This window comes from Xenopus laevis, chromosome 4L (genome assembly GCF_017654675.1).
Source record: "Xenopus laevis strain J_2021 chromosome 4L, Xenopus_laevis_v10.1, whole genome shotgun sequence".
Lineage (NCBI taxonomy): Eukaryota > Metazoa > Chordata > Amphibia > Anura > Pipidae > Xenopus > Xenopus laevis.
In genome coordinates this window covers 45,347,621-45,370,507 of record NC_054377.1, presented here as the reverse complement: position 1 = coordinate 45,370,507, position 22,887 = coordinate 45,347,621, and the positions used below count along the sequence as shown (strand labels likewise).

The following is a 22,887-nucleotide window of genomic DNA, read 5'->3' as shown; positions in this document are numbered from 1 at the left end:
AATTAAGGTCCCTGTCTACCTGCAAAAGTTGCACAAGTAGAATGTCAGCTTAATGGATTGTGCTAGGAAGTTCAGATATAAGTAGTGATTGTCATGCTATAAAATCAGTTTTGAAGTGTACAGAGAGCCATGAAAGTGCAAGTAAGGTTGATATGTAGATAAACAGAAAGTGAAAGCCAGATAAGCAAAATTACATTTCAAAGGCAAATACTGGAGAACATCACCAAGTCTTGTAAAGTATAGCTCCAACTTATGCCCATAAAATTAGCTGCCATCCTGAACGTGGAAACATTTTTGACAGATACGGAACCGTTGCCAAATTCTAATACTCAAACTGTAGTATGTAAAACTCCTTCCCATTTATGTGCTGTGTATATTAGCAGAATCAAATAGATTAATGATTGATAGCTTAGCAACATAAAAAAAACAACAAAATGCAGTGATTGTTGTAGAACATTAGCTCAACTGCAGTTTGTTTGTTCTCTTTTTCCTTTTTAAATTGTTTCCTATACATGCTGGGTGTAGTGTTTGATACGAAATTTCCAAACACACGTAAAAGTACAATAAGCAAAGACACATATGAGGTTTGCATGTTCAAATTTTCCTAGAAAAGATCAGTAAAATACTGTATAGGTTATTTTAGGGGGGATTTTTTAAAGGTAGCATTTATGCTGTCCTATTTGAAAAAAAAGTAGTTTCTGATGTGGTGTGAGAGGTACTTTTATTTTAATTAGAAGGAAAGCCAAAGAAAACACCATATATTTCCTGATGCTCTAACTGGCCCTAATCATATAATAATGGTTGAGCCCCAATGAACCAATGCATAGATTACTGTTATTATACTTTATTTAATGGCCCTTAACAAATGTAGAAGTGTACAGAGAATATTTAATCATTTACGTCTGTTCTTGCCCCAGTAGTGTTTACAGTCACTTCCTTAACACAAACACACATTTTTTGTTTCTAAAATGCTCAGATTTGGGCAAATAATAATCTCAAGTGGTGACAATCAGTTTGTATTTGTATAGATGACGTAACGTGGCATTCAGTTGTTTCTCCTCGCAGAGATATGCTATGTGCTATTTTACTTAAAATTCCATCCGAAATTGCATATAAACTTTATATATAGGGCATTTAGCTACATGTTTCAATTCTGTTTTTGCATGCAAGGGTGGTTTGTGTCACAGATACAGCATTTGGAATGCAAAATAATCTCTCAATAGCTTCAGTACAAACCTTAAGATGGATGTTAATGAGCTGGAAAGAGTGCAGGCGTTCATTTAAACTGACTGAAACAATTAAACTTGCGGAAAGACTATCTAAGTAGGCATTACTTTCTCTGGGGAAAAAAGGTGTTTGTGTGGGGACATGATTACTCTGTATAAGAACATTATAGATATGGTACATAGGTGATCTTTTTTCAGCAAGAAAGGAACAAGAGGCCACCCTATGGAATACCCTGCCGGGTGATTACTTTAAGAATGGCTTGAATGATTTCATAATATCCAAGACTATTGTGATGTTAGGGCACCTGTTGGGGAACATTCTTTCTCAGGCACTCTGGTTGGGGGAAACATACTATCCCTCCACTTTGCCTGCACTTTGCTGCCCATAGCAATGCATTTTACTACATATGGGGGTTATTGTCCCAAACTGCTAATTATGCACATATGTGTGATATCATGTGCATGGGCATATTGAGCACATGCATGTGATGAAACATGACGGTCTACTTCAAGAGCTTCCATCCAGTGTGAGCAGGATTTTTTCTGATAAATAGTATTCTTTCCCCCAACTACATTGCTGGCTTTAGTATCCTACACCTTTGTTGGGGGGGGAATGTTTTTTGGTGATAAGTACCTTTTAAGATCTAAGTATATTTATGTATATATGTGTGTACTGATATATTTACTATATGCATACATACAGAGAAGGGAAATACCTGTGTTCAGTTGAAAAAAGGACACATTTGGTAATTTTTTTTTTTCAACTGAAAACAGGTATTTACTTATAGGGTTGGTAATTCCTTTCCTTTTTTTACAATGAGTGTGTACCAATTTATACTAATAGAGTGCTAACTCTATATAATTCAGTCATGCATTGTGCAACCAAAATGGTGTTTTAAATCAGAAAATTACAAGATTCAGTTTGAATTAATGTGGGCCTGTCCTTTCTTCCTTTAGATTTGACATTCCACTAGTTCTAAGGATGGAATATTCACATTGAGGGGTGGCACCCCAACAAACTGACTATTAGGATTTGGATTACAATCTCACAAAACTGTTTATGCAAATTTTATGCAACCCATTTTAAGGGTAAAGTGGGTTAAGATTACTCATGCTATAGATTAGATTAGTGTGAAGTTTACTATTAGCAAGTGTATGCATTATCAGAACCAGAGGAAATGTATATTAAGGCTGTGCTGCAAGTACAGCAGAAATTGTGTTTGAAAATACAGTTCATCTATCCGTCTGCATAAATTTTGTTTTTGTATCCCAGAAGCCTCATTAACAAGATTACACAACTTTTTTTAGCAGCAGCAGATTCCCTTTGTTTCAGTGATACAAGTCAAAGGCCACAATCAGGCTGATAGACCATTACATCATCAATGTACCTAGGTATGGTCCCCATTCATTAACTCATTCATTAAGAGCATATTTAGTTTGTATGTGAAGTGCTCCACAGCCAAAACCAATAGTAAGAGTATTTTTTAGTAGCTGTATGCACAAAATGTCTCAATGTTTTAAATATATTGATAATGGGTTGGGTGCAGAGGACCTCTTGTATTTGTCTATAAGTAAGAGTAAATTAGTCACAAAGTAGTATATATACCAATTCAGGCTGTTGGAGTGCCTTACACAGACCTATATATCCTGTGACAAATCTAACAACATGCATTACTTGCAACCCTTACTGATCTTTGTTCTTGCTTAGTTCCTAAAATCTGTACATTAGTAAATGGACGCCAAATGCAAATTAATTTTTTCATAACCTTCCTTGCTAATGGGGAGGCTGTAGGCACAGGGATTTTCCCAATGAAAAATATGTTAGTAGCCTTAACAGTTTAAGTTACTGTGTGTTGTGGGTGTTAAAATAATTCTTGTTTCGTGTCTACAGCAGAAAGTGACCATCACTCAAGAATTATAAAAGTTTTAAATGAATTGTGTTGCTGTCTCCCCTAGTCTTCTGATTCTTGCAACACCTAAACAATGTGTCTCAATTTGCTTTTCTTCTTAGATTTCCCTGATAAAAATAAGCTGTACTATCTTAGGGGTAGCTAAGGTCATGGTTAGTGGGAAGGAGGAATTGCTTAATGAAAATGTTGAGGGTATTGGCCTAAATTTTCTTTAGGCTGGTACATGATATTTTTGTAATTAGGGTCCAGTTCAAAAAACATAGCAATTTACACAGCATTGACTTGTGTGATGCTGACTGGCATTAGTAAGTGCAAGGCAGATCAACCATGCCATGGAGTACTTCATAAATGACATTTTTTAGCGGTCTTATAAGGGTGTGGTTTAAAATGCGCTCTCTCTCTTCCCATAATTATATTGTAACCCTGAACAATAAGGAATGAATGAATGCACAAGCTTGGTAAAAAATAGTAAACTTCATTCATGATAAAAAGTTTTAAAAAAATGGCATTTCTATAATGAGTATCAGTATTGTGTGTGCGAGAGCATGATGCTATGTAATTGTGTTTATATGTTGGTTTGCAGTGAGACTTTTTGTGTGATATTTTACTAGTTTTGCATAAAGTAAAGGTTTATGGAATAATGGTTTGTCATATGCATGCATTTATTTCCAATACACTGAGAGTATCAATAAGCTTAGGCTTTGTTTGTTTCAGTGATTGTAGCTGTTTAACTCTGTTGCTACAGCAGGTGTATCAGTATGACAACACAGCTTCTACCTGAAGCTGCTGATTTCAACAATTGTTTGAAAACAGGTCTACTGCAACTTCACGTTCTTGTAATAATGCTCACAAAAAGCTATATGATTATGTTTTGGGAATCAGCACAAATTTCACAAAACTTGAACAATCTTAAAAACTCGCACGTTGAACATGTTTTGTGAACCCATAATGGTTTATCTGCAAATGGTAAAAAAAAATTTAAATTTGTACTTTATGCCAGCGTGCAGTGAATTTAAAAAAGTAGTTAGGTTTGGTCCAAAATATACTCACCTGGAGCATTTTTTTAGGACATGTACTATGGACTTTTACAATTTGCAAAGAAATACAGTGTCTAATAACCAGTGTTATATAGCAAAATGCAATTTTTCATTTACAATTATTTGGCTTTTTATCTTATTATTACATTATTTTCTCATATTTAGAAAAAATTCTGAAACATCCTTTTTACAGAAAACAGAAATGTATAGTGCACTACATTATTATGTACTACATGTGATAGCACAAAATATAACACATGACTCCCAGGCGATTTCACCCTTCCTACCCCTGGCTGATCTGTCTATCAGCCCCCTATCGTACCAGTGTTTTAATATTGCTATCTAGACATACCTTTTATTGCTCAATTAAAAGTTAAGTTTTAGGATTCACTTCACTCGAGTGTTTACAACACATGGATGGGAAGGTGCAATGAGATGGGTCATTTCTTTTTCTCCTCTTATTATTTCACCAAACATCTGTGAATGTATTTTAACTTTGCCTAAGCAGTCATTATTTCACTAGGTGGCCTAAGTTTCTTATCACTTCCCACAGGTCTCAAAGTTTGTTAAAATCCACAATACAAGAGAATTAAAGATTGCATGGCCTAGCAGTCAATGTAAATTTTAATGTTGTCATTGGGACATGGCATGGCATGCCTAGGTCACAACATATGCTAACTTCCTGGAAGTACTTTCAAGGAGGTTTTTGGCCATTCCCCTGGAATCCGCTGACCACCATTATGTCCCAATCATGCCGAGTTATGAGCTGATCATGCCCCTGACTCATGCACAAACCAGATTATAACTCCCTGATAATTTAGATGTGTGGACTGGTCTGTGTATTCCCTTGTACTAAACACAACACTGCTGGGAAATATGAGAGTAAGGAGTGAAAATCATTCTATGTAATTTAGATTTATACATTTTTATTTCCACATAATAAACGGTGCATAATATTAGGCAATATTACACTGGGAATTGGTTTATAGATGAATAGATAACTGTCATGAGTTAGAGAAAAAAGAGTTATTGTCAATTAATGATTACCCAACTGGGTCAAAGTTTTATCTTGGAAACCAAAGGACTTAGTTGCAGGTCCTTCTCATTCACGGTTTTTATACTGGGAATATAGACAACATAGCGAGGTGTTCATATACACATACATGCATGCATACACATATAAAACTGTTTAATCAGGCATTGACATTTTTACAATATAAAGAAAATGGGTAATACAAAAGATTGGGCAAAGAAATGCCAAATGACTTTCAGTGTGAGAAAATAAAAGGGTTGTCTAGGCCACCATAATAGGGGTTAGGAGATACTAAGATCCTTAGCTTTGTTATAAGCTGCTCAGCTTCTTTGCTGCCTTTTGCCATTTCAGTGTGTGTTTAGCATTAGCTATACCTGTTCTGAACCCCAGCAATACAGTTTTAGGTTTGCCTGCACCAAAACAACTGGAGTAGGGGAGCCAATACAAAATCCTCCTCAGGATAGAAGTTTTATAGATTGACTGGGCTTTGCCACATTTTATGTATTTAATATGTTAAATAAACATTGATATTCCTATGGAGCAGATATTACAGTGGTTTATAAAGAACTCTGGGATTTGTCAGAAGTAATCATACAAGAGAAGGGAACATAATTGATCTGAATTAAGATGGGACTTTCCCATTTGCCTCATATATAAATAGGGCCCTTTTTGAAAAAAAATTTACACTTGAGGAACAAGAAGAAATCATGGGAAGAAAGTTTTGAGGTAAGCTTCTGAGCCTGAGTAAGTGTCTCAATAGGCACGAAACGTATTAGGCCCCATTCCTTTTGTACTAATGAATTATTTTGTAATTTTACTACTTTTTGTTTTTTTTTTGGAAATCTCACACCACATTTTTAATTTTCAGTTGATAGCTGAATGGGGTGAACCATGGCATCTTCCCTAATCTCTACTTTTTTGGCTGAATTTATGAATATATTTGGTGTGGTGCCCTCCTTTTCACTTATTCAGGCACTTTGCACCACTCTTTTCCTTTTATTTTTGCAAACATGATCAATATGTACAGGACAAGGAATATTAGAAGGAGGACAAAAGAATGGGGATTTTAAAGTAAAAGGTTAATGATGTGATTTTTTTAAACATATATTTATTTATTATACATGTAGATTATACATGAATATCACTCCTTTCAAAATTTTTAGTGCAAAATCATCACAGCAAATGACATCAAAATCCTCCCTCTGCTGCATACCTCATGTCAGCCATTCCCTCCTAACATGTTTCATGCCATTGGACCCTTCATCAGAGGAGGTGAAGAGTCCAATGAGGATGCTCTAATTAAGTGCCCAATGATGTGAAACGCATCAGAAGGGAGTGACTGACATGAGATATGTAGACAGAGGGAGGATACTGCCTTGTGGTATATTACAATAAACAAGGGAAAAATTGTGCTTAAAACTAATTTTTAAAACCATTAGGGGGTGGTGCAATGAGGCTGTGACCACAAAATACATATAGACAAATACAAGAGGTCCTCTGCTCTCAACCCATTATCAATATATTACGACGTTAAGACATTGTGTGCATACAGCTACTAAAAAATGTATTGCCCTTTAAACAAAACAGGGATTGTTTGTCCATATATTGCAATATATTTAAGCTGCAACTTACTTGCTGCTTACAAAGTAAAACTCCCAAACTTGGTTGTCCTTTTAACTCTACCCAGATATAGTCAGGTGATCCCACCGGTGTCTAATAAAAGGGCAACCAAGTTTGGGAGTTTTACATTGAAAGCAGCAAGTATGTTGCAGTAGGTACTTAGTCCCTTTGTAAAATGTATAGTGAAGCAATAAAATTCTTAATGATTTAGATGCATTTTGAGTGTAGGACTGGCCAGATATGGGATGACTTCAACGAAGTTGGCCAGCTTAAATATATTGCAATATATGGACAAACAATTGCTGTTTTGTTTAAAGGATAAGGCGTTTTTAGTAGCTGTATGCACAAAATGTCTCAGTGTCTTAAATATATTGATAATGGGTTGAGTGCAGAAGATTCTTGTATTTGTCTTGTGGTATGTTATGATGCAATGACTTTATATTGGGATTCACATATTTTGACATTATTTGCTGTGGTGAATTTGCACTAAAATGTTTGAAATTAGTTACTTTGCATGCTTCATATTTATTATGTGCTGTATGCTATTGGACCCTTTGCACAGTACTCACTTGTAGATGGCATAGATCCTAAATTAAAGGTTTTAATTGGATCTTGCAGACAAGGATTGTATTACCTGCAATTAAGAGCATTTCCGTTATATTAATTTATCCACATATTTTATTTTAAATATTATCTGCAGTATGTCAACCCCAAAGATTGCTTTAAACCAGTGATCCCCAACCAGTAGCTCATGAGCAACATGTTGCTTTCCAACCCCTTGGATGTTGCTCTCAGTGTCCTCAAAGCCAGTGCTTATTTTTGAATTCCAGGCTTGGAAGCAAGTTTTAATCGCATAAAAACTAAGTATAATGCCTCTTGCAGGCCCCCAGTCTGCATAGGGGCTACCATATAGCCAGTCCCTTATTTGGCACCCCAAGGGACGTTTTCATGCTTGTTTTCAGTGTTTGACTGGCCCTACAGGGATACCAGGAAAACTCCCAGTGGGCCCAGGTGTCAGTTGGCCTTTTGCTTCTAACCATTTGGCCTATTTCATGGTCATTCCTTATTTCTTTATGGGAACAAAGAGGCTTGATAATGGAAGCATAGAGTATATTATGTAGAGAAAATAGACTAGGAGAATAAAGGTACTTAAGGTCCCCAAAGACGCAAAGATTTCTCTTGCCAAACGACCGACTTTAGCGAAGTATGACCAATCCTTCGAAATTATCGTGCGGTTAGTGGGATTCGAACGATCGAACATCTTGCGATTTTTTGGCCGACATCTATCAGGAAATTGATCAACCAGGTTAAAAAATCTTTATCGGTCCCAGTGCAATCTATCTGTGTTTGCAGGGCCAAGCAGGCAGCTCTCCATTGTTTTCCTGGCAAATTGGTCTTTTTAGTTGATGGACAATTCGTACGATTGTTCCGAGATAAACGTGGTCTCACGACGACGATCGCATCTTTTAAAAATCTTTACATCCATGGCCAGCTTTGTACACTTGTGTTTTGGGGCATATCAATAGACACATGTAACTCAGATATGTATTAAACTAAGCAGTAAAGGAAGAATGGAAGATGATATGGTAATTAAGAAGACAGGTGTATATTTCGATACATAGAGTTTTGGAGGGGTGCTCCATAGTGGCAGTCCGTGTATTACAATAATCCAGGCGAAGACATTTACTTGGAACCTGATTGGGATCAGAGCCAGGTGTTTGTGACCCGCAAACAGTTTATACAACAATTGGTAGATTCCATCATTTCCATGCCTCTCTACTCATACCCCGTGGCACACAAGTCGGCATGCTGTCAGCCCTGACTCATTTGGTTACTATTTGATCTGCATTAGTGCGCTGCGGTTCTGAGTGTTACCTCAGCGTCCCTCCCCCCTTGTCATGCGATGGTTCCGCCCACGTTAGCCCCGGCAGACAGCGCGCCCTCTGGTGGCTTTACCGTAACAGTGAGTAGGGCAAGAGCTGGGACTCCCCGTGACTGCTCCGCTCCACTCTGCTGAGCTCCAGAGCTGGTTCTCCCAGCCGCCGGTGTGTGTGTGATTCTGCGCACACTGACACCCGGAGCCCTGTCATTCTGCACAGTGAGCAGTCGGGAGAGAGTCCGGCGGAGAGCAGAGCCCGACTCCGGCATGGCTTCAGGAGACCTATACGAGGTACAGTGGCTGCTGTCCTGTGCTTATATCTAGAGGGCAGGCTTTGGGGGTCGCAAAAAGCCTTGGGGGCTACAGGAGGGGTCAGCCGAAGAGCCTGCATCAAGCAGATTGGGGAGGGCGGGAGGAGGGAGCTGTGTGTACTTTCCATGTGCAGCAGGCCTTGGGAGGGACGCTACTTATTGCCCCGATGGGGGGGAGCGAAGGTAAGTGGGGTAGAAAAGTAAGGACGGGCGGCTCGGAGCTGTTACGGGCGGAGGAATGGGAAGCGGAATGTTGGGGTGTGGGAGATAAGGTTCAACTCGTGCGGGGGTGGGCTCGCTTCTTCCCAGGTCACACGCTTCTTCCCTGTGCCAGCCGCTTATAGGGGCTACAGGTGGGGTGAGAGGTCAGTCCCACTAACTCAGCTTGCTCACAACTTAAATAGAGCCACCCAGGTGCTTCAGGATATGTTACAAAGTACACCTGTCAGTCATGTGCCTGGGATGTGCAGGGACTAGGTAGAACCCTTGTTGGCAAGGAAGTGCTGCAGCAGCTGGACCCAGTGGCACAAGGTGTGTGTTTAATGGGAATAGAGTAAGTGATGGAGCAGAATTAGGGGGGGGACAGCTGTGCCCCACACGTGCCTTTCCTCTTCTGCTGCACCATCACCATTCGTACGCATGGCAGCTTTCATATTGCCATGTCCAGAAAAAACATTCTTGGGACTCTTGCCCTTTGTGAGATTTGTTAAATGTAAGTCTTTTTCGGTATGTTTGGATTGACCTGCCCATGAGTTTAAGGTCATGTTAAGGAAAGACACGCCAGGGTGAAAGAGAAGGGCACTACCAGGGAGCACAAGTGCACCTTCCACACTAATCACAATAGAGCATTCAACCCTAGCAGGGGTGTGCTTTATATGGAAATAATATCAATTATTGACCCCAATAATGTAGTTAAAAAACTAGAAGTTGTGATATCTGTTGAATGTGTTGGAATCTCAGTCATCCCCAACCATTAGCTCGCGAGCAACATGTTGCTCTCCAACCCCTTGGATGTTGCTCCCAGTGGCCTCCAAACAGGTGCTTATTTTTGAATTCCAGGCTTGGAGGCAAGTTTTGGTTGTATAAAAACCAGGTGCACTGCCAAACAGAGCCTCATTGTAGGTTGACAATCCACATAAGGGTTACAAAATGGCCAATCACAGCACTTATTTGGCACCTCAAGAACATTTTTCATGCTAGCATTGCTCCCCAACTCTTTTTACTTCTGATTCTTGCTCACAGCTTTAAAAGGTTGGGGATCCCTATGTTAGATCATTCCCTAAGGATATAATGTAAGAGAGGTGCAGTGCTTTTCTTTTGACCAAGGGCACTGTGTATGTGGTTTGTATATTCTCATTGTGTTTGGCTGGGTTCCCTTCAGCAGTCCAAAGACTTACTGGCAGGTTAATTGGCTACTGATGAGATTTACCCTAGTGTATGTGTGTAAGGTGCACCATCACACCTTTCTTTTCTATGAACCATTGGCCATCATTTATATTGCACTATCCTCCTCTGTCCTTCCTCCATCAGTGAAAGGGTTGGGCAAAGAACTGATGCAGGAGAACTAAAGGCGGATAGAGGAGGGCTGAGGGCAGATGAAGGCTAGATATAGACTGCCGATGGAAGAATTTAATTAGAATTTATAGCAATAGGTGAAGTGGTGTATTTATGACATTTTAAGGAGGTAGTAGTGACTTATAACAGGTATTGGGGCATATGACTAATGTTTGCTGTGTGTGAGGATCAACGGCTGTGTATGAGCATATATCATAAATATTATATATATATATATATATATATATATATATATATATCATAAATATTAAAGGAAAACTATACCCTGAACAATGTAGGTATCTATAAAAAGATATTGAAAAATCCTGCTTCATGTAAATAAACCATTTTCATTATAATATACTTTTTTAATAGTATGTGCCATTGGTTAATCATAAATAGAAAGTTGCCATTTTAAAAAATAAGGGCCGCCCCCTGGGATCGTAGGATTCACGGTGCACACAAAAAACCAAACATGTTGGGTCATAGGAGCCAATTAACAGACAGAGTTGTGTTTTTCTGAGGCAACACACAGACCATCACAAAATGGTGGTTCAAGGCAAGAGATGTAAAAAAGCAATATTTACTTAAATATATATTCCAATTTGGTAAGATTTTTTAATATGCTACTTAATTTGATTTAAACTATCTGTTGTGTAAATATTTATTTTGGGGCTATATTTTTCCTTTAAGTGGGAGTATGTTGTAATATGGTCTACAACAGTAGCATTCAATCTTATAGAAAATGTAGAGTAATACACAATATTTCAGCCTTATATATTGTATGATTATACAAAATGCAACTAATAAGATTCTTGCTTTCGGTATCCCTAGTGTGCTAGCCCAATAAAACCCTACTGTTGGTTGCTATAGATTATAGGCATATGTAGTTTGCACCCCTAATTCTTTACCCCAAGCTGCAAGCAAACAATATGCACATCTTACTTCATCTTTTTCAAATCAATATCCAATAAGAAGATTTGCGCATCAAGTTAATGTCTCATGATATGCTATAAACTTTAATTGGGCAACATAAGATTGATTTATCCAAAAATAAATCTATTTATTACTATATTTGTCATACAAATGGATTCCATTTCCAGCTGGTTAACCTCCTGATCTTTTCTGTTGTAAAACCTTACTAAGTAATGTCACCATCTGACTATATTGATGTTGTGGTTATGGAGAAATATCAATTCTCTCATAAAATGTGCTGTGTATTATTTAATTTCAGATGATGGGAAATAAGCATGAATGCATATATAATGTATCATATTATTCATCTGAATGGTGATTTCATGCAAGCAGTCATTTGCCATGTTCACTATGAATTGAATTGGTAATGCCTGCACAGACGTAAAGTATCTTACGAGAGTGAAGCTCAACATCCATCTGAAGGATGTTTCTCATCTTGGTAGATTATTGCATCCAGTTCCTGTAGTTTTAAGTTTTTATTCTTATTGTTATTATGCTTATATGATAAGGGAAACCAAAACCTAAAACATTCCAGTTAGTTGTCATAGTTAAATAAATTACCAGGGACGCTTAGCTTCTGGGCAGTTGAACCTTGGAGTGTCCCCGATGTTCTGCACCTAACATACACAACATATGTAATTGTAATACAGCTATGGAATCCCTTATCTGGAAACTAATTATCCATAAAGTTCAGAATTACAGGAAGGCCATCTTCTATAGAGTCAAGTTAATCAATTAATTTAAGATATTGAATAATTTCCTTATGTTCCATAATAATAAAACAGTAACTTGTACTTGATCCCAACTAAGCTTTATAAATCCATATTGGTGGCAAAAAAATCCTATTGGGTTTATGTAATGTTTGTGATGTTTAGTAGACTTAATTTATGGTGATCCAAATTACAGAAAATAATATACCTGTACATATAAAGTAGCAGCTATGGTTTCAACACAAATGTAGGTTGTAGAGTGAGAGCAAAGCAGGTCCTTAGATCTGATTTCTGGCAATAGAATAATTGAAATGCATCACTGCAGTTGGTCAGTTTTAAAAAGTATGGGCATTTTGAGTCAAAGATTTCAAGTGACTAGTGTCACAAAATATTAGGGATGCACCAAATCCACTATTTTGGATTCGGCCAAACCCCCGAATCCTTTCTGAAAGATTCGGCCGAATACAGAATCTGACCCCTAATTTGCATATGCAAATTAGGGTTGGGAAGGGGAAAAATAATTTACTTCCTTGTTTTGTGACGAAAAGTCACGCGATTTCCCTCCCCACCCCTGAATTTGCATATGTAAATTAGGAATCAGATTCAGTTCGGCTGGGCAGAAGGATTCGGCCAAATCCGAATCCTGGTGAAAAAGGCCGAATCCTGAACTGAATCTTGGATTCAGTGCATCCCTACTAAACATACAACGCCACAAAAATTCTACCCTAACCACATTATTCCCGTAGACTTCATTAGGTTTCTCCAGGTCTAGAGTTCAGCAAAATACTGGGGTAGTTTTAGTCACTAGTCTGGTTTAAAAATAATACACAGCTGTATAAGTATTCCATTAAGCCCTTTGTAATGAATTATTTCCATGATCATAATGTATGGTATTCATTTACACGTGAGGACAACTATGGAATGTATTACTTTGCATTAGTTTACGCCAACCTTTACATCCTTTATTTATGTAACATGCTTTAAACACCTTTTTGAATCTCTTTCTGTTGTTCAAAGTGTTTCAATCTTTGACGTCAAACGTAAACAAGACCCCAGGTCTGACTGGATAGAATATAACTTTCCAGCAGGGCAAATGTTGCAATATCTAAATGTGGATGTCATGGTTTATAATGTGAAGGTATGACTGATGCTTCTGCTGTTTTGATCTGTGTAATGTTTCAAGAAAATGTTGATCAGAGCACTCGTGATACTAGCTAACATTTGTAGCAAAGGGTCTAGGCAGGAAATAGGCAGCCGCTGAGCCAATGATCCACTGTAAAAGATTCATATACAGAGCAAGGGAAACTGTTGGAAGGAATACCTATCTTCCGTGTCACTTACAGAGTTACATCAAAGGATTTTAAGGCATAATTGGGCTCATTCATCAAGACTGGGCAAATTTGCCCATGGGCAGTTACTCATAGCTACCAATCAGTGAATAGCTGTAAGGGATACTTACCTCTGCCGCCGCTCCGGCGCTGCTACTGCAGATGGCGGCGCCCAGGGAGTCCACTCGGCTTGATCGGACGCCAGCATCAGAATGGACGCAGCATTGTGATGCCAGCGCCATGACGTCATCATGCTCAATTGGCACCAAATGAGGCCTATTTAAGGTGCCAGAACACTACAGTCATTGCCCTAAGATAGGTTCTACCTTGTGTGTTCCTGGGTGTGCTTTACTGATTATTACTACTGTTCCTGACAGCCTGTTTAATCGTCTTTGAACCTTCTCTGCCTGCATTGGCCCATCTGCCTGGACTTGACTATTCTTCTGCCTCATCCTTGCCGGTTACCTTGAACTGTGTTGGACTGGTGTTTCCTCCTTCGTCCGATGTTCCTGGCTGAGCCTTTGGGCCCCTTACAATAGCTTTTTAAAGCCAATTGCAAGTAGAACAATGAATGCAGCAATTTGATTGGTTGCCATGGGTTACTGCCCATGGGCACATTTGCCTAGTCTTGATAAATGACCGACCCCCAATATGACTTTTGATTCAACCTTAGATGGTGACATATGAGTTAGACATCATTGGCCTTTATTTGCTAACAGATTTCTTTTAAATGAGAAACTCCATTAAATAGCTCAACTCAACTTAAATAAGTATAGTATCATGGAAATTACTCTTGTAATGCGACATTTCTTCTGATAAAATTACACAAACTTGTAGTAGTTCTATTTCTGTTTTTAAAAAAAAATCTAAAATGGAATGTTTGTTAAAAGATTACTCTGGCTGTGTAAAACAACTGTAACCCATTGAACAGAAACAAGAAGTTAAATTAATCTAAATCCTTTGCTTGGTGAATATCTACTGCTATTGACACAACACACTAGTGGAAATCAATACTCCTGTCCAATCTGGTGGTAATTTCATGTTCCACCACATCCATGCATACACTTGCTACGTGTAGTTCATTAGAGCAGTCTGGACAGGCACATTGGTGCTTGCTGCAAGTTGGTAGGAGCATGTATGGGCAAAAGTACCTTTGTATGGGTGAGGTCACATGGGGCGTTTTTATGTTACTTTTTTAAAACCGTGTTTTCGAGAGTAAATATGCACAAAATGAAGCCCTACTGAAAATAATGGAATACACACAATAGGCGTCCCATGAGGCAGTTGCGAGCCAACATCTGCGACGCAATGTCAGTATTTGTATTTTTCAGCAGAAACGCCAATACGACAGGGAAACACCATATTATTGAACTCTATGGGATCTGCAGGTTTGTAAATACACTACAGCCTGAAAAACACATATTACCATGTGCATGTGCTTTCATTACACTCGACCATACTTATCTACAAACATGGAGTTGTAGGCCGATTGCTCTTCATTCATTTTTAAAAGGAGAAAAAGAAACAAGATGTTATTCATAGACACAGATAAAGGAAGATTTTTTTCTGGTGTAAGGAATGTTGCTTTGAGTAAATTCCTTCGAGAGCCCAATAAAGAAAAGTGACATTGGAGAATTGTTTAAGTGATTAGTTGTCTCATATAAAAGCATTTTTGGATTGAGATTGATAAACTGCATATAGACTTTCAAAAACCTAAAAAATGAATTGGAATTTGCTAACAGAGAGGCATTCCTGAGGTTAACACTGGAATAAAAATATATTGAAAGAACTGTTCAGTTCTGTTTAACAACAGGTGGGAGGTTACCCTTTTGATATTACCACCTGCCCGCTTGATCCAATTCCCTCAAAACTTCTCCGAAATACCAATCCTTGTCTAATCAAAGCCTTAACTCACCTATTTAATCTTTCGCTCTCAACTGGACTGATTCCTTCTCAACTAAAACAAGCTCTTGTCACCTCCATTCTGAAAAAAACCCTCTCTTGATCCCTCCAATCTTGACAACCTCCGACCTATCTCTCTGCTACCTTTCATCTCTAAACTACTTGAGCGCCTAGTCTACAACCGACTAACCTCATTCCTCTCTGACAATAACCTGCTGGACCCCCTACAATCTGGTTTTAAGCCACAACACTCCACGGAAACTGCCCTGACTCGACTAAATAATGACCTTTTAACCGCTAAAGCCAACAATCATTTCTCACTACTAATACTGCTTGATCTCTCAGCTGCATTTGACACTGTAGATCACCCTCTCCTCCTCCAGTCCCTCCATTCGCTTGGCCTTCGTGACACAGCCCTGTCCTGGTTCTCTTCTTACATCACCAATCGTTCCTTCAGTGTCTCCTACAATGGAGTAACATCTTCTCCCCTACCTCTTTCTGTTGGATTTCCTCAAGGCTCTGTCCTGGGACCATTACTATTCTCCCTCTATACTTCCTCCCTCTGCAAATTAATTAACTCGTATGGTTTCCACTACCACCTCTATGCTGAGGATACTCAGATCTATCTCTCATCTCAACCCAGAACTCCTAACTCGCATCTCCTCCTGCCTGTCCGCTATCTCTACCTGGATGTCGCAACGCTACCTTAAATTAAACCTCTCTAAAACTGAAATGGTTCTCTTTCCTCCAACTAACACCAGTAACATCCCGGAAGTATCCATCATCAATTCCACTATCACCCCCTCTCCCCAGGCCCGGTGCCTTGGGGTTATCCTAGATTCTGCCTTGTCATTCACTCCTCATATCCAGTCACTTATTAAATCATGTCACTTCCACCTAAGGAACATATCCAAAATACGATCATTTATCACCCAAGATGCTGCCAAAATTCTTATTCACTCTCTCATCATATCACGTCTAGACTACTGTAACTCTCTTTTAATTGGCCTTCCCCTCCAGAGACTGTCACCTCTCCAGTCCATAATGAACACTGCTGCGAGGCTCATACACCTCAGCAACCGCTCCTCCTCTGCCTCGCCATTCTGTCAATCCCTGCACTGGCTTCCGTTACCTTTTCAGAATCAAATTCAAACTAATAACACTGACTTTCAAAGCACTTCATAACTCTGCCCCACCCTACATAACTCTGCCCCACCCTACATCTCTGAACTCATCTCTATATACTCACTTGCATGGATGTTTGACATTTTTGGTGGGCAGCACAGCAGGTTAAAAGTAAGTCGAAAGGTGGTACAAAACAGGAAATTGCAGTGTGGCCCATGGAAGGAAGTAGGAGGACTTGCTAGAAGTGGCAAGCCCTTAAAATTGAGCTGCATTCAAAAACTTTTTTTTTTTATAATGAAAGTAGTATAATTAGAATCATTTTCCAATGTACATCTCTCTCCCTCTCTTAACAACTTTATAATGTTGATTAATTACTAATTTGCAAGAGTTAATAGTGCTGAGAAATCCATTTCTCAAAAGAGCATTTTTGTAAATTAAATTTTGACATGGGGCTAGACATATTGTCAGTTTCCCAGCTGCCCCCAGTCATGTGACTTGTGCTCTGATAAACTTCAGTCACTCTTTACTGCTGTACTGCAAGTTGGAGTGAGATCACCCCTTCCCTCCCCACCCACAGCAGCCTAACAACAGAACAATGGGGAAGGTGACCAGCTCTCAACACAAGTTAACAGCTCACAGGTAGAAATAAGAACAACACACAGTAGTAAAATCCAGGTCCCATTGAGTTATATTGGGTAGGACAGCCTGCTAAAAAGCAGTTCCATCCTAAAGTGCTGGCTCATTCTGAAAGCAGATGACAAGGCAAAATGACCTGAGATGGCTGCCTACACACCAATATTACAACTAAAAAAAAATACACTTGCTGGTTCAGGAATTACATTTTATATTGTAGAGTGAATTATTTGCAGTGTAAACATTGTAATTTAGAAATAAAAACAACATAATAAAAATTATGACAGAATCCCTTTAAAGTGGACATGTCACCCAGACACAAAAATCTGTATAATAAAAGTCCTTTTCAAACTAAACATGAAATCCAATTTCTATTTTTTATTAAAGCATTCATAGCTGTTGTAAACTCATTTAAAAATCTCAGCTGTCAATCAAATAATGTCTGCCACTCGGGACGCGGGGCAGACAATTACTTTCACTTTCCATTCAGCACTTCCTAGATGTCACTGCTCTCCCCACATTCCCCCATTCTCTTTACCATTTAATTGTGTAACCAGGGCATGGGGATGGACATTGGGTCCCCTATTCTGGTGCACAAACAAGATTCTGAAATGATACAAGGCTTGTCTTAATAACAGTGTTCACAAGATGGCTGCTGCCTGCTTGCTATAATTTTGAAATCCCAGACTGAAGGAAGCAAGATTCAAATAATTTACATAGTGTAATTAAAGTTCATTTTGCTTGACTAATGTGATAAAATAGCATTTTGAATAATTTTTTTGGGTGACGGGTCCCCTTTAATGAAACTGCATTGTTTAGTGAGTGACTTGCAAGGGACAATGAACTTTATTTTTTCAGAGTCTCTCTGTTTTAAAAAACTCTCTGTTAGTAATTGGAATTTGTAAGTAATATTTCAGGGCCTTCACACAATACTTTCTATTTTCTCACTATAATCTCAATCAATAAATCAGATACATCCGGAATTATAAAAAAAAAAATGTGGTAAAACAAGTTGTTAAATAGTTGGCATTTTCTATCAGCATTATATGATTCAGGAAGTATATAGAGAGTACATTCATCATGAAGAAAAGAGTGGTTCTAATCAATTTTAGTATCAAATATTGACCACAATAGTTAATTACATCAGAGCACAAAGCACTTTAAAATCTAGTAGATAATCGTGTCAATTTGTTACCTTTAAATTAATTAAATATATTCTATCAATCTATCATCTATCTAGTTTATTAATGCATTAATAATTTAGTTCTCACATATGTATTATTTAATCATTACAGCAAATATGTATAGTCATTTGTTGGTCTGAATGCAAAACTACCGATAGTAAAAAATTAGCAAACTAAAAGCAATTGTGATAGAAGGAATGGTTGTTTTGTCTCTCTTTCAGACAATATTTTTATCTCTTTCTGTTATGTTCAGAACCAGAATTACAGATAATGTGAAAAGCCAGACTGATGCTGTTTTAAAAATGAAATGTACAAATACTATGAAGGGTTGTTTTTATTTTATTGTGCAAAAAAAAGAATTTGGAGTGGAAATGCCCTGCACAAATAGACAACCACAACATGAATTACAATTGTGTTTTCCATACTTCTGTAGGCTAGCTTGTTTAAAGCAGTGAGACGTTTTATAGAACATTCTTCTCCCCAAAATCTCAGGCACAACTCCCTCTTCTGCTGATAGAAACAATAGCTGAAAGTGAAAGCGTTTTGTGGGCAGCTGAGTTGAGATTGTTCTCCAGAAATAAAGATATTTTTCAATTACTTTCCTTTTTTTTTTTTTTTTTTACAGTTTTTCCAAAATTTAAAACTTAAAAGTGTTGAAAGGTGAACAACCCCTTTAAAAAAAGACCAAGTACAACCCCTTTAAATTATCCCCAGTGCACATCTATGCATATACTTATACTGACATATCTATACACTCACACATATAAAATATATATACCAATAGCTATACTAACTATCTTAACTGTCTTAAGATCACTGTCTTAGATATTGCTTTTTAATATAATTAAATATATTACATTAAAGGGGACCCGTCACATGTCTTGTTTGGGGACCTGATGTCCATCCCCATGCTCTGGCTACACAAATGGTTAAGAGAATGGGGGGAATGTGGGAAGAGCAGGGACATCTAGGAAGTGCTGAATGGAAAGTGAAGTAACTGCCTGCCCTGCCTCTATGCCTAAGGCATAGAGGAGGGGCAGACAATATTTGATTGACAGTTGGGATTTTTAAATGTGTTTACAACAGCTATAAATGCTTTAATAAAAAATTTAATTTGGATTTCATGTTTAGGACTTTTATTATACAGTTTTATGTCTTGGTGACAGGTCCACTTTAAATTATTATTATTATAATTATTTTATTTGTAATTGTATTTGCTAGCAGATTCTGTCTGACTTTTACTATGTTGTACTTTGCTTTCCCTGTCTACTCATACCATTGAAACCTTGTACTGTCATCACTCCTCCAGCCAAGACTCCAGTTCCCAGTGTCTTGCATGTTCTATTGTTAAGAAACTTGAGGAGAAGTGTAATAACCAAAGCATGCAATGGAGTCTCTAATAAGAGATGTGATTTGATACAATATTTCTGTAGTAATGCAAAATGAGAAGAGAATTGTAAAGGACAGATTGAAGCTTCTTTCAGTTTAAGTAAATTGCTTATCATTATTGTCCTTTTATTGTGCAAAAAAATTCTACCTAGTTCCAAAAATAGTTTAAACCTGTATTGTTCTTAATGCAGGATGTGTTCATAATCCTCTTTAACATAACACATGCATATGTTTTTTTATTAAAAGTATATAAAAGGCAATGGCTTGATGTTAACCTGGTAGAGATCCCCAAATCCTAATAATAATACCTGCTGGCTAGATTGATATTGTATTTAGCTAGGATAATATGTTTGCTAACGACCACATGCAAGTCGGTGTGTAAAATTGTTCTTCTATTTATTTCTCTGGCGACTAACTGTCATATGTTCATAGTTGTTTACCGCTTGTGAACCACATTTTGTTGTACACTCCTCCCTCTTTTCCTTCCCTTGAAAATAAAAATTAAGATTTTACAAAAAAGTATATAAAAGGATAGTTAGAGATAAAGAAATAACTAGTGTAATCTAACTGAAGCACTTTTATTCAAAGCCATTGCTTACAAATACTGTGATTTTCTGATACATTGCTAAACCTATTCCATGTAAAGGTAAATGTGTGCCAAACTACTTATTAATTCATATTTCACAATTGAAGAGCTGGATTCTGTAAAAGCTCATTTTAATACCACAATATTGGTGTTTTATTTAATTGAAACATGTTTAACTAAATTTTATTTCCTTAAAAATTCAGAAAAACATTAAATTGAAAATGTCATTGTACCGTTCAAAAACAATTCAGATATAAATAGCCGTAAATGAAAGGTGGAAAGTAGTGATGTGCGGGCCGACCCGATACCCGCGGGTTCGGGTCGACCTTGCAGTGCTCCTCGTGGCTAGCGCTGCACATCACTTGTGGAAAGCTCCTTAGATTTATAATTGCAGTTGTTTAACTTAATATTGAGCTGGTTTTATTATCTAGATGCAGATGGGCACTAGTTCTAACCAAGTTGTTATACATAATTTATGCCACTTCAACCCATTGTAAAATCTGAAAAAGTTTTTCTGGGACAACATTCTTTTCCAGTAATGCTGCCTCTGTCAGAGCATCCTTTTAAAAATAATGCATTTTAAAGCAGCAAGTGTATTAAAAAAGTCAGAGAGATGAGAAACACTAGGAAGTAAACTATTTACAAGTTTTGTTTGAGTGGCTAAGCAGTTTTGCTCCCTGATATATGTCAAGCTTTTCTTTTCAGAGTCCAGTTTAATTTTCCAGAATAATTGATGAATCTCTATGCAGCTTCAAAAACAAACTTCTAGTTAGGTCTTTTCTAGTCAACTGAGAAAAGCAGAATGGACTTTGCATAATTTGTATAAATAAATAACGAACAGCTGGTTTAGAAAAAGCTAATTTGTTTGCCATCCAGTACAATGTTTAGAGGTACAGCTGCTAATTGATAGATGTACCTATTAATAATAACCTATTCTTTTTATTCATCCTCCTTAAAAGTTACTTATAAAATACCTTATGAACTACATAATTTATGAAGATCAAAAGCTGGAAAATGCCTAATAATATATAACTTTTATGCATAGCTGTGGCTCCCAAGCAATTGATAAATCCAATACTGAAACAAAGACTGCACCTAATTCAGTACTAAATCATAAAAGATCTAGTTTGGTTAGAGGATAGTGGGAATGCATTGCCATAGGTTGTTCCACATTATCTCATATGGGGGTTTATGAAAGGTCACGTTAGAGTTTTTTTTATACCTCGAACGACTCGCAACTCAGATGGTATCTTATTTAAGAAAAATCTTAAATGGAAATAACACGATTTTGCAGGTTCAAGTTCCAAAACCCTCCGATAAAAACTCGAACATCCTGCAGGCTGTTAACAATTTCAAATAGTTCAAGGGACCTCTGCCATTGATTCCTATATGCCTGTGACAGGTTTCAGATTTTCAGTATTTTTGGATTCAAGATATTTCCAGGGTAAAAAAAATATATTTATAAATAAATCTAAAAAAAAAATTCAAAAAATCATCGGCTTGAAAACTCAAATTTTTGTAGAAAACACAATTTGAACCTTAATAAATAGCCCCTTAGTAATAATTTTGCATATCCAGACCAGTGGTGTGTTCCAGATTTGAAAAAGAGCGTGCAATAGCAGAATAACAAGAAAGGATCATACAATTTTGCAAAGCTACAATTGTGAGGCATAATATAGAGACTTTCCTAGCCAAAATGGTAATCCAGTCAAGTTCTTTGACTGTGTTCATGGGCAGAAAACAGTGCTTGAAAAGGTGCCTTAAGCTGGCCATAGACGCAAAGATCCGATCGTACGAATCGTGGATTCGTACGATTTTCGGACCATGTGTGGAGAGTCCCGACATTTTTCGTCCGTCGGAGATTGGTCGTTTGGTCGATCGGACAGGTTAGAAAATTTCTGTCGCCTGCCGATAATATCTCTGCGTGTATTGCCGATCGTACGATTTTCAGAGGGAGACTGTCACTAGTGTTGTCAGACATAAGTATCGTACGATTGCTGTCAGGGGCAGAACATTGGGTGATCTGTTCTTATTTGATCGGAATGGTAAAGACTTTGATCTGAATGGTTAGTGGAGGGTCGGGAGATGGGAAAGTCCGATCGTACGTTGATTCACTGAACACTGCTGGAAAATGAAACCTGTAATGGCAAGCTTGCTTGACATGTTTAGTTTTTGTTTTAATGTGCAAGTTATTGTCTTTATCTCTTTGTGTTTTAAAGAAAGATCAGCACAACAATTAAAGGGATTAAGTACAAGGAGAATTATTTTACTCCAAGAAATAATGTACATGTAAGAGGGGGGTTTTATCTACTAAAGTGTGCAAACAATAAAAAAAACTAAACTGATTGTGGTAATTACAATGTAACAAAAGGTATTTGCACTTTAATGTATTTAATGTAAGACTGAATTGTCTATTGAATATTCAAGGAAAGTTCATGGCAAAAAGACCAGTAATACAGTCTTCAACCTTAATATGTGTTTCAGT

The 22,887-nt window shown here is 37.6% G+C and overlaps 1 protein-coding gene across 1 annotated transcript in view; it reads left to right on the top strand.

The window, feature by feature from the left end:
• The first annotated feature begins 8,671 nt into the window (after positions 1-8,671).
• The window catches only part of cdyl2.L (chromodomain protein Y like 2 L homeolog), a 69,123-nt gene continuing 54,907 nt past the window's right edge, over positions 8,672-22,887 (top strand). Inside the window, exon 1 of the mRNA XM_018257882.2 lies at positions 8,672-8,996. Within this exon, the coding sequence (XP_018113371.1) occupies positions 8,973-8,996 (24 nt within the window). The 5' untranslated portion in view covers positions 8,672-8,972. The remainder of the gene's footprint in view (positions 8,997-22,887) is intronic.